Source organism: Nerophis lumbriciformis, linkage group LG14 (assembly GCF_033978685.3).
Source record: "Nerophis lumbriciformis linkage group LG14, RoL_Nlum_v2.1, whole genome shotgun sequence".
NCBI classification, from domain to species: domain Eukaryota; kingdom Metazoa; phylum Chordata; class Actinopteri; order Syngnathiformes; family Syngnathidae; genus Nerophis; species Nerophis lumbriciformis.
In genome coordinates this window covers 2,005,924-2,020,000 of record NC_084561.2, presented here as the reverse complement: position 1 = coordinate 2,020,000, position 14,077 = coordinate 2,005,924, and the positions used below count along the sequence as shown (strand labels likewise).

Here is a 14,077-nt window from a genome sequence, read left to right as displayed (position 1 = left end):
TTTTTACTGAATGAGACACCCAGAATGTACATGAAAATAAAGAATGTTACAATATTAACTATGAAGGATAAAACACTGAATATTGACAACATATGAACGTCACACCCCTTCTCCATCCACATATTTTACAACCAAGCAAAACGCAGCAAAAATGCAACAAACACAGTGAAATATGAACGCGAAGGGTAAAAAAACAAAACACCTACAATCTGATATATGTGATATATCACTAAGATTTTGAACATTGTTGTAAAAATCTCCTTCCACATCTGTCCCTGACACCCACATTTCAGGCTCTGGAAACACTCTGTGGAAACACTCCCCACCCACACTGCTTGGTACCTCGTCTGAGCTGCTGTGACTTAAATTACCATAGTAACTAATTACATGACCATAGTAACTAATTACATGACCATAGTAACTAATTAGATGACCATAGTAACTAATATATCATGCAAAAGCGCAGATTCCAAGCATTGAAATACTTTGTATAGTTCAAGACTTAGTAACTATGACCATAGTAACTAATTAGATGACCATAGTAACTAATTAGATGACCATAGTAACTAATTAGATTACCATAGTGACTAATTAGATGACCATAGTAACTAATTAGATGACCATAATAACTAATTAGATGACCATAATAACTAATTAGATTGCCATAGTAACTAGTATATCATGCAAAAGCGCAGATTCCAACCATTGAAATACTTTGTATGGTTGAAGACTTAGACATAGACTTAAACATCTAAAAAAATGATTTGGGAATGTCCGGCGGGCCAGATTGAAAAGCTTAACGGGCCGCATGCGGCCCCCGGGCCTTCATTTGCCCAGGTCTGGTATAAATGATGAATGAAATGTGCAAATAAACTTGACTTTTAACTTACATGTCGTGACAGAATAAGAAATATTCAGAATTGTGAATAAATGTGACTCCAAGACCTCAAGTGACCGTAACGGAATTGATATGGAAAAAAAAACAAGGGTTATTAAAGAGATCTCAGAACCATTAATGTACATCCAAACAAAATGAAAATGGCAAAAGTTGTACTGATTTGTAAGACTGGAGACGACTGAGACTAGTTTACAAACTAAAGAACCTGTTTTCTTACTTGCACAATTCTCTAAAATCATTGAAATGAAAAGATTGGACAAATTCATGAATAAAAGCTTGTGGACAACCAATACGGACACGGAGCTAACATTGAATTATGATTGTGAAACAGGGGGGGTTACCAAGGCTAGAAATAGTAAACATTGTGCAGCTGCAGCGTGCAATGTATCCAACTAAAGCTTTTGACACATTTTATGATAATGTCTTAATTACCAATTAGAATGGCATGACATCAGAGGGTTGGTCATGAACTGGGTAAGAAGCTACTCAACCAACAGAAGCAACAAGTGGAGCTCGGCGAACACCCGTCGACGGAGCTGAATAGATCTTGTGGCGTACTTCAGGGATCAATACTGGCACCAAAATGGTTTAATTTCTATATAAACTACGTTTACAAAGGACTTAAAGTTGGTATTGTTTGCAGATGACACGACTGCTTTCTGTTCAGGAGAGAACACACAGAAGCAACAAATAACAGAAGATGCTTTGACAAAAAACGACTATTTTTGCATCTCAGTAAAAGGAAAATAATGCTATTCGGTAACAGTAGAAGGGAAATTCAAACACAAATAGACGGAGTAGACATTGAAAATGGCAAACAAACAAACAATTTGAATTAATATCTGTCATGTCTGTGTGATCATGTTTATTTTGGTTATGTTCAGGTTTGATTTTTGGACTCTTTGTGCACCCTTGTTTGTTTTGTCACCATAGCAACCATTAGTTTCACCTGTTTCATGTTTTGCATTCGCGCACCTGTTGTCAATCATGTCTGTATTATTTAAGCCCATTGTTGCCAGGAAGTCAGCCTGGCGACATTAACTCTGTTACCCTTGCTACTGTGGACTTCTGCTACCCATGTACCCATGCTACCATAGTTCATGCTGATCGTTTCATGTCACAGTAAGTGTTTTTGTTTCTTGCCCATAGTCTGCCTAAGTGCTAGTTTTTGTTTCATTAGTCAAGTTTGTTCTCCGCCATTGTGCGCGCCTTTTGTTTGCTCCCTTTTTTTGTAGTTTGTTAGTGTTAAAATAAATATGTATCTACCTTCACGCCATGTCCAGTCCAACTTTACTTGCATCTCGGGAAAACAAAACCCTCACAGTCCACATTATGACAATATCGAATGTCTAAAATTAATGATTTTTTTCATTGACTAAGAAGATATTTTTATTATATAATGATGATATATCTAACTAACATGACATCAAAATCCTCTCAAGACATACATCTTTTTTTGGTTCTAACGTGGACGAAAATATAAAGTGGAATTTCTCATATACAAAATGTACAACATAACGTGGCAAGAAACACGTCAATAATGAATAAAGCCAAATATGTTGTGGGAGGAAATCATTCCATTCATTAATTGTGTTCCAAAACTGATGATTTAAAATAATACATAACGTTGGATGTGGTCAAGAACACCTCCAGCCTGAACTGAATGAATCCAAAATACTGGAACTGAAGCAAACTATGCACAAACTACAAGAATGTACCACAATTATTGTCAACAAAAGAAGAGAAATATAACCTGAGGCAAAATCCAAGTTGAAACATTTGTACGCACGCACAACACTTAAAACATTTAGTATGTGGACCTAAGAAACTGTTCAAACTCAAAAGTGTTCACAAATGACAAGGAAGAAGAATCCTGATAAGCTTCTTGAACCTTACAGAAAAATGAGACATTGGCCCTGGCCCTATGGTTAAGAAACATTAAGATGTAGATCAGAAAATTTTGATTTACACAGATATTAATTTATTGGTGGGAATTATTCTGAAATTATGGCTATAATTTTGCTTTTTGTTGTACGCATTTCATAAGGCTCCGCCTTATTTCCATGCTTTGGCAGTGACGTCACTAGCTTGAATTTTCCCTCACCTAAAACAACAATATACGTTTGTAGAAAAACAAACACAAATAGTAAGTAAAAATGTGATTAATTAATGGACATACAAAGTTTAAATAAATTTACTCCCTGAAATGAGGGTATTCATAAAAATATGAGTACAAAATTATACTACCATACCTGGTGTGTTTACACTTAAACTACTACCCTTAAGAAAGTACCCGGTAGTACCTGGAAAAGTAAATACAAATACAAATAAGTAAACTAAAGAAAAAAACAATTAAAAAATAATATTAATTAAAAAATGGTTTTATATGCATGTGTATATATATATATATATATATATATATATATATATATATATATCCATCCATCCATCCATTTTCTACCGCTTATTCCCTTTGGGGTCGCGGGGGCGCTGGAGCCTATCTCAGCTACAATCGGGCGGAAGGCGGGGTACACCCTGGACAAGTCGCCACCTCATCGCAGGGCCAACACAGATAGACAGACAACATTCACACTCACATCCACACACTATATACAGTATATATATATATAAATGCATATATATATATATATATATATATATATATATATATATATATATATAAATATACATATGTGTGTGTATATATGTATCATATATGTATGTATGTATGTGTATATACATATATAGTATATTATATATATATAATATAGCTATGTTATATATGTACAGTATGTATGTGTATATGCTGTATATATACACACATATGTATGTGTTTATATGTATGGTTTACCCCGCCTTCCGCCCGAATGCAGCTGAGATAGGCTCCGGCACCCCCCACGACCCCAAAAGGGACAAGCGGTAGAAAATGGATATATATATATATATATATATATATATATATATATATATATATGTCTTAATAAGGTTATCCAAAAAATAGTGCTCGATACCGTAGTAGAGCGCAATATATGTATGTGTGGGGAAAAAAAATCACAAGACTATTTCATCTGATTGCAAATGAGCCGTCGACCCCCAGTCAGAACGACTCCAAAACCAACAAAGCATGTAACTGTCGAAAGAAACCTGATTGCCCTCTCAACGGGGGGTGCTTACAAACATCAGTTGTCTACCAATCTAAGGTAACACGCAAGGACATTAACACATCCGACACATATGTAGGATTAACCGAGGGTGAATTCAAAACCAGATGGAACAATCACAAGGCTTCTTTCAGGAACAAAAACCTGCGAAATACCACAGAACTCAGCAAACACATTTGGGACCTCAAAGACAATAATGTTGAATATTCAATAACATGGCAAATTCTTGCATCCAGCACACCTTACAATAGTGGTAATAAAAGATGCAACCTATGCTTGAAAGAGAAACTGTTTATTATTTACCGTCCAGACCTGTCATCCCTCAACAAGCGCAGCGAAATTGTAACAACATGCCGCCATAGACGGAAACACCTCCTAGGTAACACATGAGCCAATCACCACGCCCCTACACCAGCCTGTACCCACCCACTCTGTGCCCTATATAAACCATGGTATGCGAATGCTCCCATTAAAATCTCCTGACGATTGAGGGTACCCCCCCTCATGAAACAGGCCTGTAGAGATGAAATAGTCTTGTGATTTTTTTTCCCCACACATACATATATATATATATATATATATATATATATATATATATATATATATATATATATATATATATATATATATATACACACAGTATATATATATATAGAGGTAAATATACATATGTGTGTGTATAAATGTGTATATATGTATTATATATGTATATATATATATATATATAGGTAAATATACATATGTGTGTATATATATATATATATATATATATATATATATATCCATTTTATAAATATATATATATATATATATATATATATATATATATATATATACACACAGTATATATATATATAGAGGTAAATATACATATGTGTGTGTATATATGTATTATATATGTGTATATATATATATATATATATATATAGGTAAATATACATATGTGTGTGTGTGTATATATATATATATATATATATATATATATATATATATATAAAAAAATCTGACCTCATCACCTGTGAAGTGAAAACCCTTTCAGGTGACTACCTCTTGAAGCTCATGGAGAGAATGCCAAGAGTGTGCAAAGCAGTAATCAGAGCAAAGGGTGGCTATTTTGAAGAAACTAGAATATAAAACATGTTTTCAGTTCTTTTTTTGTTAAGTACATAACTCCACATGTGTTCATTCATAGTTTTGATGTGACAATCTACAATGTAAATAGTCATGACAATAAACACAACACATTGAATGAGAAGGTGTGTCCAAACTTTTGGCCTGTACTATATATATATATATATATGTATATATATATATATATATATATATATATACACCTACCTAAGTTAATCCTCATGCTACGTTTTCTTGAGTCATTTTCTAGTCAGTTGCCAGTCGGGTGGCACACATGTGCAGTGCGGACAATTGCCAAGGTTAAGTTTGCTTGTGCATTAAAAACAAAAAAACGGCTTCTTAAATGAACGTCTCACAACTGGGAATCCGTTCTGATGGTTCACCTAAAAGATCCGTTCCAAAGACTGGATTTGTTTCCAATTGTCACATTGCTATTACTTTGCATGAACATCAAGTGATTATTGCAATAAAGCTGATGAATGATTGAAGGATGACTGTTGGCCTATGGATTTTATCTGCTGGAATAAAAATGTGTTTTATTGCACAGAAGGTCTGTCAAAGCTGACATTCAGGAGAATAAATAGAAGTTTATAGCAAAGTTTATCACTCTGCTTATCTGCAGCGCCATCAAAGTAGCTGTAAAAAGGAGGCCTGTGAGCCTCTGGTCTGGTGGGTTTTCACCAGCGCCGATTACAATCTCAACCATTCTTGGCATTCTCACACGTGGAGCATGCCTGACATACTTGTGGCGCTCGGCTCGGGGTCACCGAACAGGCCGGGCCAAGTGTTGCGTCAGCGCCACGCTACTTACAGTATCTGCGTGGACGTCATTAAAGGCGCTCGCTCACCCAACAGCAGGATTTTGATCTCCTGCCGGTCCTTCTTCTTCTGCTTCTTCAGGATCTTCATGATCTCATTGTCCACTTTGATGCTGATCTGTTCGTCCTCGGACAGGAAGCACATGCACGCTCGCCGGCAGCAGTCCCAGCAGCTCGCCATGGCCCCACACGCCTGAGGTTCAAGGAGGTGAGCGTTAGTGATAAACCTCCCACAATGCATTGCTTCTGCTGCTGCTATGTGACTTATTAGCTGCCCTCCTTATCTCTCAATTGACGTGCTTCTTTTATGACCCCAACCAATGGATCCATCTCTAGTTTTGATGCTTAGCAAGCAAAAACTGTAGTTTACTGAGATTATTAGCTCCGATTCTGGCAAGAACTTGATTTTGTTTCTTAGAATTAAGATCACAATTCTCATATTTCACAACATTTTTACTGAAATGATGAGCTTTTTTTTAATGAAATATCCCGCCTTAAAAATGTTGTTACAAAAGCCAAAAGCAGTGAAGTTGTCACGTTGTGTAAATGGTAAATAAAAAGAGAATACAGCAAATCCTTTTCAACTTATATTCAATTGAATAGACTGCAAAGACAAGATATTTCATGTTCACACTGAGAAACTTTTGTCTTTTTTGCAAACAATCATGAACTTAGAATTGAATGGCAGCAACACGTTGCAAAAAATGCATTTTTACCAGTGTGTTACATGGCCTTTCCTTTTAACAACACTCAGTAAAGGTTTGGGAAGTTGTTCAACAGTCTCACTTCTCATATTTTAGCCTTCATATTGCACCACACATTTTCAATGTCTGGACTACAGGCAGGCCAGTCTTGTACCCGCACTCTTTTACTATGAAGCCACGCTGTTGTAACATGTGGCTTGGCATTGTCTTGCTGAAATAAGCAGGGGCGTCCATGATAACGATGGCAACATATGTTGCTCCAAAAGCTGTATGTACCTTTCAGCATTAATGGTGCCCTCACAGATGTGTAAGTTACCCATGCCTTGGCCACTAATACACCCCCATACCATCACACATGCTGCCTTTTACACTTTCACTCCAGAACAGTCCGGATGGTTCTTTTCCTCTTTGGTCCAGAGGACACGACGGTCACAGGTTCCAAAAACAATTCCAAATGTGGACTCGTGAGACCACAGAACACTTTTCCACTTTGCATCAGTCCATCTTAGATGAGCTCGGGCCCAGAGAAGCCGGCGGCGTTTCTGGGTGTTGTTGATAAATGTATTTCGCTTTGCATAGGAGAGTTTTAACTTGCACTTACAGATGTAGCAACCAACTGTAGTTACTGACAGTGGGTTTCTGAAGTGTTCCTGAGCCCATGCGGTGATATCCTTTACACACTGATGTCGCTTGTTGATGCAGTACAGCCTGAGGGATGGAAGGTCACGGGCTTAGCTGCTTACGTGTAGTGATTTCTCCAGATTCTCTGAACCCTTTGATGATATACGGAGCGTAGATGGTGAAATCCCTAAATTCCTTGCAATAGCTGGTTGAGAAATGTTGTTCTTAAACAATTTGCTCAGGCATTTGTTGACAAAGTGGTGACCCTCGCCCCGTCCTTGTTTGTGAATGAGTGAGCATTTTATGGAAGCTGCTATTGTAGCCAATCATGGCACCCACCTGTTCCCAATTAGCCTGTTCACCTGTGGGATGCCCAAATAAGTCTTTGATGAGCATTCCTCAACTTTCTCAGTCTTTTTTGCCACTTGTGCCAGCTTCTTTGAAACATGTTGCAGGCATCAAATTCCAAATGAGCTAATATTTGCAAAAAATAACAAAGTTTCTCAGTGTGAACATGAAATATCTTGTCTTTGCAGTCTATTCAAATGAATATAAGTTGAAAAGGATTTGTTGTATTCTCTTTTTATTTACCATTTAGGCCCTGTGATGAGGTGGCGACTTGTCCAGGGTGTAGACCGCCTTCTGCCCGAATGCAGCTGGATGGATGGATGGATTTACCATTTACACAACCTGCCAACTTCACTGCTTTTGGGGTTTGTAAAATGTTGGCTATTAGTGATGGGAATGTTGCATTAGAGTTAGGGTTAGGGTTAAGATTAGGGTTAGGGTTAGGGTAAAATTTTTTTAAAAAGGTTAAAACAAATTTAAAAAAAAGTTAAAAAAAGTTTTAAAAAAAGTTAAAAAAAAGTTAAAAAAAGTTAAAAAAAGTTAAAAAAATTTAAAAAATTAAATTTTTTTTAAAATTTTTTAAAAAAAATTAAAAAAATTAAAAAAAAATTAAAAAATTAAAAAAAAATTTTTTTTTTTTTTTTAATAATTAAAAAAAAATTAAAAAAATTTAAAAAATTTAAAAAAATTAAACAAATTAAAAAAAATTGTTTTAATTTTAAAAAATTTAATTTTTTTTTAAATGTATTAAAATTTTTACAAAAATTAAAAAAAAAATTTAAAAAATAAAAAACATTTTTTAAGTTAAAACATGATTTTCAAGGTAAAAAATTATTTTCAAGGTAAAAAAAAATTTTCAAGGTAACATTTTTTTTTCAAGGTTAAAAATGATTTTCAAGGTACAAAAAAAATTTTCAAGGTAAAATTTTATTTTCAAGGTAAAAAATGATTTTCAAATTCTTTTAATTTAAAAAATTTTTTTTTAAATTTTTAAAAAAAAATTTATTTAAAATTTTTTTTTTATCTGTTTAATTTTTTTTAAACTTTTTTAAATTTTTTTAAACAATTTTAACAATTAACATTTTTTTTTAGGGTTAGGGTTAGGGTTAGGGTTAAGATTAGGGTTAGGGTTAGGGTTAAGATTAGGGTTAGGGTACATTTAAAAAAAAAAAGTTTAAAAAAAGTTTAAAAAAGAAAAAAAAAGTTAAAAATATTTAAAAAATTTAAAAATATTTAAAAAAAAAAAAAAAAAAAAAAATTAAAAAAATTAAAAAAAAAATTAAAATTTTTACAAAAATTAAAAAAAAACTTAAAAAAAAAAAAAAAAAATGTTTTAAGTTAAAACATGATTTTCAAGGTAAAAAATTATTTTCAAGGTAAAAAAAAATTTTCAAGGTAAAATTTTTTTTTAAGGTTAAAAATGATTTTCAAGGTAAACAAATGATTTTCAAGGTAAAATTCTTTTTTCAAGGTAAAATTTTTTTTTCAAGGTAAAAAATGATTTTCAAGGTAAAACATTTTTTTCAAGGTAACATTTTTTTTTCAAGGTTAAAAATGATTTTCAAGGTAAACAAATGATTTTCAAGGTAAAAAAAAATTTTCAAGGTAAAAAAAAATTTTCAAGGTTAAAAATGATTTTCAAGGTAAACAAATGATTTTCAAGGTAAAAAAAAATTTTCAAGGTAAATTTTTTCTTTTTCAAGGTTAAAAATGATTTTCAAGGTAAAAAATTGTTTTCAAGGTAAAAAATGATTTTCAAGGTACAAAAACGTTTTCAAGGTAAAAATTTTTTTTCAAGGTAAAATTTTTTTTTCAAGGTAAAAAATTATTTTCAAATTTTTTAAAAATGCTTTTTATTTTATTTTTTTTGTACATTTTTTTAAAACTTTTTTTAAAATTTTTTTTAATTTTTTAAAACAATTTAAAACAATTTTAATTTTTTTAAATTTATGCATTTTGCCGTGAGCTTGCACACACTTTTGGATGTCTCTGTTCACTGGGTTTTGCAGTCTGGCTACGTTGTGATGTCACAGCGAGGTGGACCTACTTATTTGGATTGATTGATTGATTGATTGAAACTTTTATTAGTAGATTGCACAGTGAAGTACATATTCCGTACAATTGACCACTAAATGCTAACACCCCAATAAGTTTTTACACTTGTTTAAATATAAACGGAATACAATTCATGGAACATCATGTCAAGCCCTCGGGGAGAGGAGCTGCTACAGGCTTTAAGGAAACACAACAAAAAAGTAGGATATAGTAGAGCTGGGCGATAAAACAATATCATTATACATTGCGAAAGACATGTAATTGATAATAAAAAAAGTGTTCGATGAAAAAGTTATATCAAATTCCTCGGAAGAAACCGGAAGTTGCGAAGTTTGACTATGTTGTTGTCTCGTGGTTGGTTCTTTGTTCTTTGCATGGACTGACAGGGTTTGAACATAGAGTGCCAGAATACCTGTGGCAGTGGGGGCGTGGTTAGGGGCGTGGTCACCGTGACGTCATCACGTGATTTGACATACAAACCACGTTTCCATATGAGTTGGGAAATGGTGTTAGATGTAAATATAAACGGAATACAATGATTTGCAAATCCTTTTCAACCCATATTCAGTTGAATATGCTACAAAGACAAACTCATAAACATTTTTTTTTTGCAAATAACCATCAACTTTAGAATTTCATGGCTGCAACACGTGACAAAGTAGTTGGGAAAGGGCATGTTCACCACTGTGTTACATGGCCTTTCCTTTTAACAACACTCAGTAAACGTTTGGGAACTGAGGAGACACATTTTTGAAGCTTCTCAGGTGGAATTCTTTCCCATTCTTGCTTGATGTACAGCTTAAGTTGTTCAACAGTCCGGGGGTCTCCGTTGTGCTATTTTAGGCTTCACATTTTCAATGGGAGACAGGTCTGGACTACAGGCAGGCCAGTCTAGTACCCGCACTCTTTTACTATGAAGCCACGTTGATGTAACACGTGGCTTGGCATTGTCTTGCTGAAATAAGCAGGGGCGTCCATGGTGACGTTGCTTCGATGGCAACATATGTTGCTCCAAAACCTGTATGTACCTTTCAGTATCAATGGCGCCTTCACAGATGTGTAAGTTACCCATGTCTTGGGCACTAATACACCCCCATACCATCACACATGCTGCCTTTTAAACTTTGCGCCTATAACAATCCAGATGGTTCTTTTCCTCTTTAGTCCGGAGGACACGAAGTCCACAGTTTCCAAAAACAATTTGAAATGTGGACTCGTCAGACCACAGAACACTTTTCCACTTTGTATCAGTCCATCTTAGATGAGCTCAGGCCCAGCGAAGCCGACGGCGTTTCTGGGTGTTGTTGATAAACGGTTTTCGCCTTGCATAGGAGAGTTTTAACTTGCACTTACAGATGTAGCGACCAACTGTAGTTACTGACAGTGGATTTCTGAAGTGTTCCGGAGCCCATGTGGTGATATCCTTTACACACTGATGTCGCTTGTTGATGCAGTACAGCCTGAGGGATGGAAGGTCACGGGCTTAGCTGCTTACGTGCAGTGATTTCCCAGATTCTCGGAACCCTTTGATGATATTACGGACCGTAGATGGTGAAATCCCTAAATTCCTTGCAATAGCTGGTTGAGAAAGGTTTTTCTTAAACTGTTCAACAATTTGCTCACGCATTTGTTGACAAAGTGGTGACCCTCGCCCCATCCTTGTTTGTGAAAGACTGAGCATTTCATGGAATCTACTTTTATACCCAATCATGGCACCCACCTGTTCCCAATTAGCCTGCACACCTGTGGGATGTTCCAAATAAGTCTTTGATGAGCATTCCTCAACTTTATCAGTATTTATTGCCACCTTTCCCAACTTCTTTGTCACGTGTTGCTGCCATCAAATTCTAAAGTTAATGATTATTTGCAAAAAAAATAAAATGTTTATGAGTTTGAACATCAAATATGTTGTCTTTGTAGCATATTCAACTGAATATGGCTTGAAAATGTTTTGCAAATCATTGTATTCCGTTTATATTTACATCTAACACAATTTCCCAACTCATATGGAATCGGGGTTTGTATGATTTTTTTTTTAAAAAGGCTAAAAAAATGTATAGATACATTTTTTTTTTTTTTTAAGTGTTATTAGTATTAACATATATTTTTACATCGTTTTGCCATATCAATTGTTGATGCTTATTGTACAAGGTGCTTTGTTGAGAATTGTTCAAGTGTTTCAGACTTTTAATGACTTTTTTTTTAAATTAAAAACAACTAGCAACAAATCGAGCATCTTCTTCTGGGGTTATTATAGAATGTACTGGTGTTTAGAGTCTACTTCTGTCCCTCTAGAGAGGCTGAAGCCAGCATGACGTCACACTTGCTTGGCGCTGTTGCTCTACTTGGACTTTCTCTTCTTAAAAGTCGCCACTGTCCTCTTAAAAAATGCATATTTTGCAGATGGTTTTCCGTGGGTGTAACTGCAATATATATACAAATCACAGACATGCTGACAACGCTCCAGACAATCCTGTGCGTCTTGTTTACATCCTGGCTCAGCGGCGCTCTTTTCAGTGATTGTCTTTTTTCGGTGGCCGAGTTTTCAGTGCATGGCTAGGCAATAGTGCACAAATAATAGGATACACATATATATGTATAAATATCCAGTCATACTGTAACGACCAACTGGTGTTAAAGTTTTGTGTTCGTGTGGTTTCAGTTTTTTCAAGCACACCGTCCGCGCCTGACAGCAGATTAGCAGAGAATGAGGAAGTGTAAGCGAAAGGGTTTGCACGAGAGGTAAAACCTGTTGGAATTGTGCTGTTTGTTGGCATTTAAATGGACCAAATAGTGTATGACTTTGCGTGACTTCTCTTAAAGGCTACGATACATTATATTACTTTCATTTGTTTTCATCCATCCATCCATCCATTTTCTACCGCTTATTCCCTTTGGGGTCGCGGGGGGCACTGGAGCCTATCTGTTTTCAAGTATTAAAAAAACCCAACCATGTTTTCAAGGTGTGGCGGCTATGATATTGCCGTGGCGGTGCGCCACATTTAAACCCTGAGAAGAGAAAGTCAAAATGAGTGCCGCAGAGAGCGAAGAAATTGTGGATACAAAAGGAAAAGTCACCTCGACGGTATGGCGCTCGTCCCCACCAAGAGCGGTAATACCACACCACCTTAGCCGCGCTCACCCTTTAGAGCACAGCTGTAACTTTCTGGGACTAAGCCTGCAGAAAATAGTTCTTCTCAGGTTTCTCTATGTTGACATTTTCACACTTTGCACTATTTTCTTACACTTTATTAAGCATTGCTTACATATTCCTTATTTTTGCACCTTCATTTTAAGTTAAGTGTTTAATGGGATTTGACAATTTTGCTTACATTGTTTTCCATTTCCTTTCCTTTCTGCCTTGATAGCTTAGGCCATTATAATCAGAGGAAGGATACATTTAAAAAACAAATGTTGATATTTAGTATATTTTTTTCCTGGTCCTTGTTTTTGATACAACATAAATATTTATATTATCAATTATAATCATTGCATGCACATAACACCGACATAAATGCTCCTAAAATCAGGTGTTTTTTTATGCACTCTCTGAATCGATCACAGAGTGTGCAGGTTTGTTTAATGTTGTGACCGGGTGAATCTATATACTGTTCATGACGTTTATTTTTGTCTGGGGGAAAAATGGGGGTAATGACTATATACAGGTAAAAGCCAGTAAATTAGAATATTTTGAAAAACTTGATTTATTTCAGTAATTGCATTCAAAAGGTGTAACTTGTACATTATATTTATTCATTGCACACAGACTGATGCATTCAAATGTTTATTTCATTTAATTTTGATGATTTGAAGTGGCAACAAATGAAAATCCAAAATTCCGTGTGTCACAAAATTAGAATATTACTTAAGGCTAATACAAAAAAGGGATTTTTAGAAATGTTGGCCAACTGAAAAGTATGAAAATGAAAAATATGAGCATGTACAATACTCAATACTTGGTTGGAGCTCCTTTTGCCTCAATTACTGCGTTAATGCGGCGTGGCATGGAGTCGATGAGTTTCTGGCACTGCTCAGGTGTTATGAGAGCCCAGGTTGCTCTGATAGTGGCCTTCAACTCTTCTGCGTTTTTGGGTCTGGCATTCTGCATCTTCCTTTTCACAATACCCCACAGATTTTCTATGGGGCTAAGGTCAGGGGAGTTGGCGGGCCAATTTAGAACAGAAATACCATGGTCCGTAAACCAGGCACGGGTAGATTTTGCGCTGTGTGCAGGCGCCAAGTCCTGTTGGAACTTGAAATCTCCATCTCCATAGAGCAGGTCAGCAGCAGGAAGCATGAAGTGCTCTAAAACTTGCTGGTAGACGGCTGCGTTGACCCTGG

At 35.3% G+C, this 14,077-nt stretch overlaps 1 protein-coding gene across 1 annotated transcript in view; it reads right to left on the bottom strand.

Annotated features, from left to right (window-relative positions):
* Positions 1-14,077, bottom strand: part of LOC133616695 (guanine nucleotide-binding protein subunit alpha-14-like) — a 57,465-nt gene that overhangs the window by 30,482 nt on the left and 12,906 nt on the right. The window contains exon 2 of the mRNA XM_061976260.2: positions 6,039-6,201. Within this exon, the coding sequence (XP_061832244.1) occupies positions 6,039-6,189 (151 nt within the window). The 5' untranslated portion in view covers positions 6,190-6,201. The remainder of the gene's footprint in view (positions 1-6,038; positions 6,202-14,077) is intronic.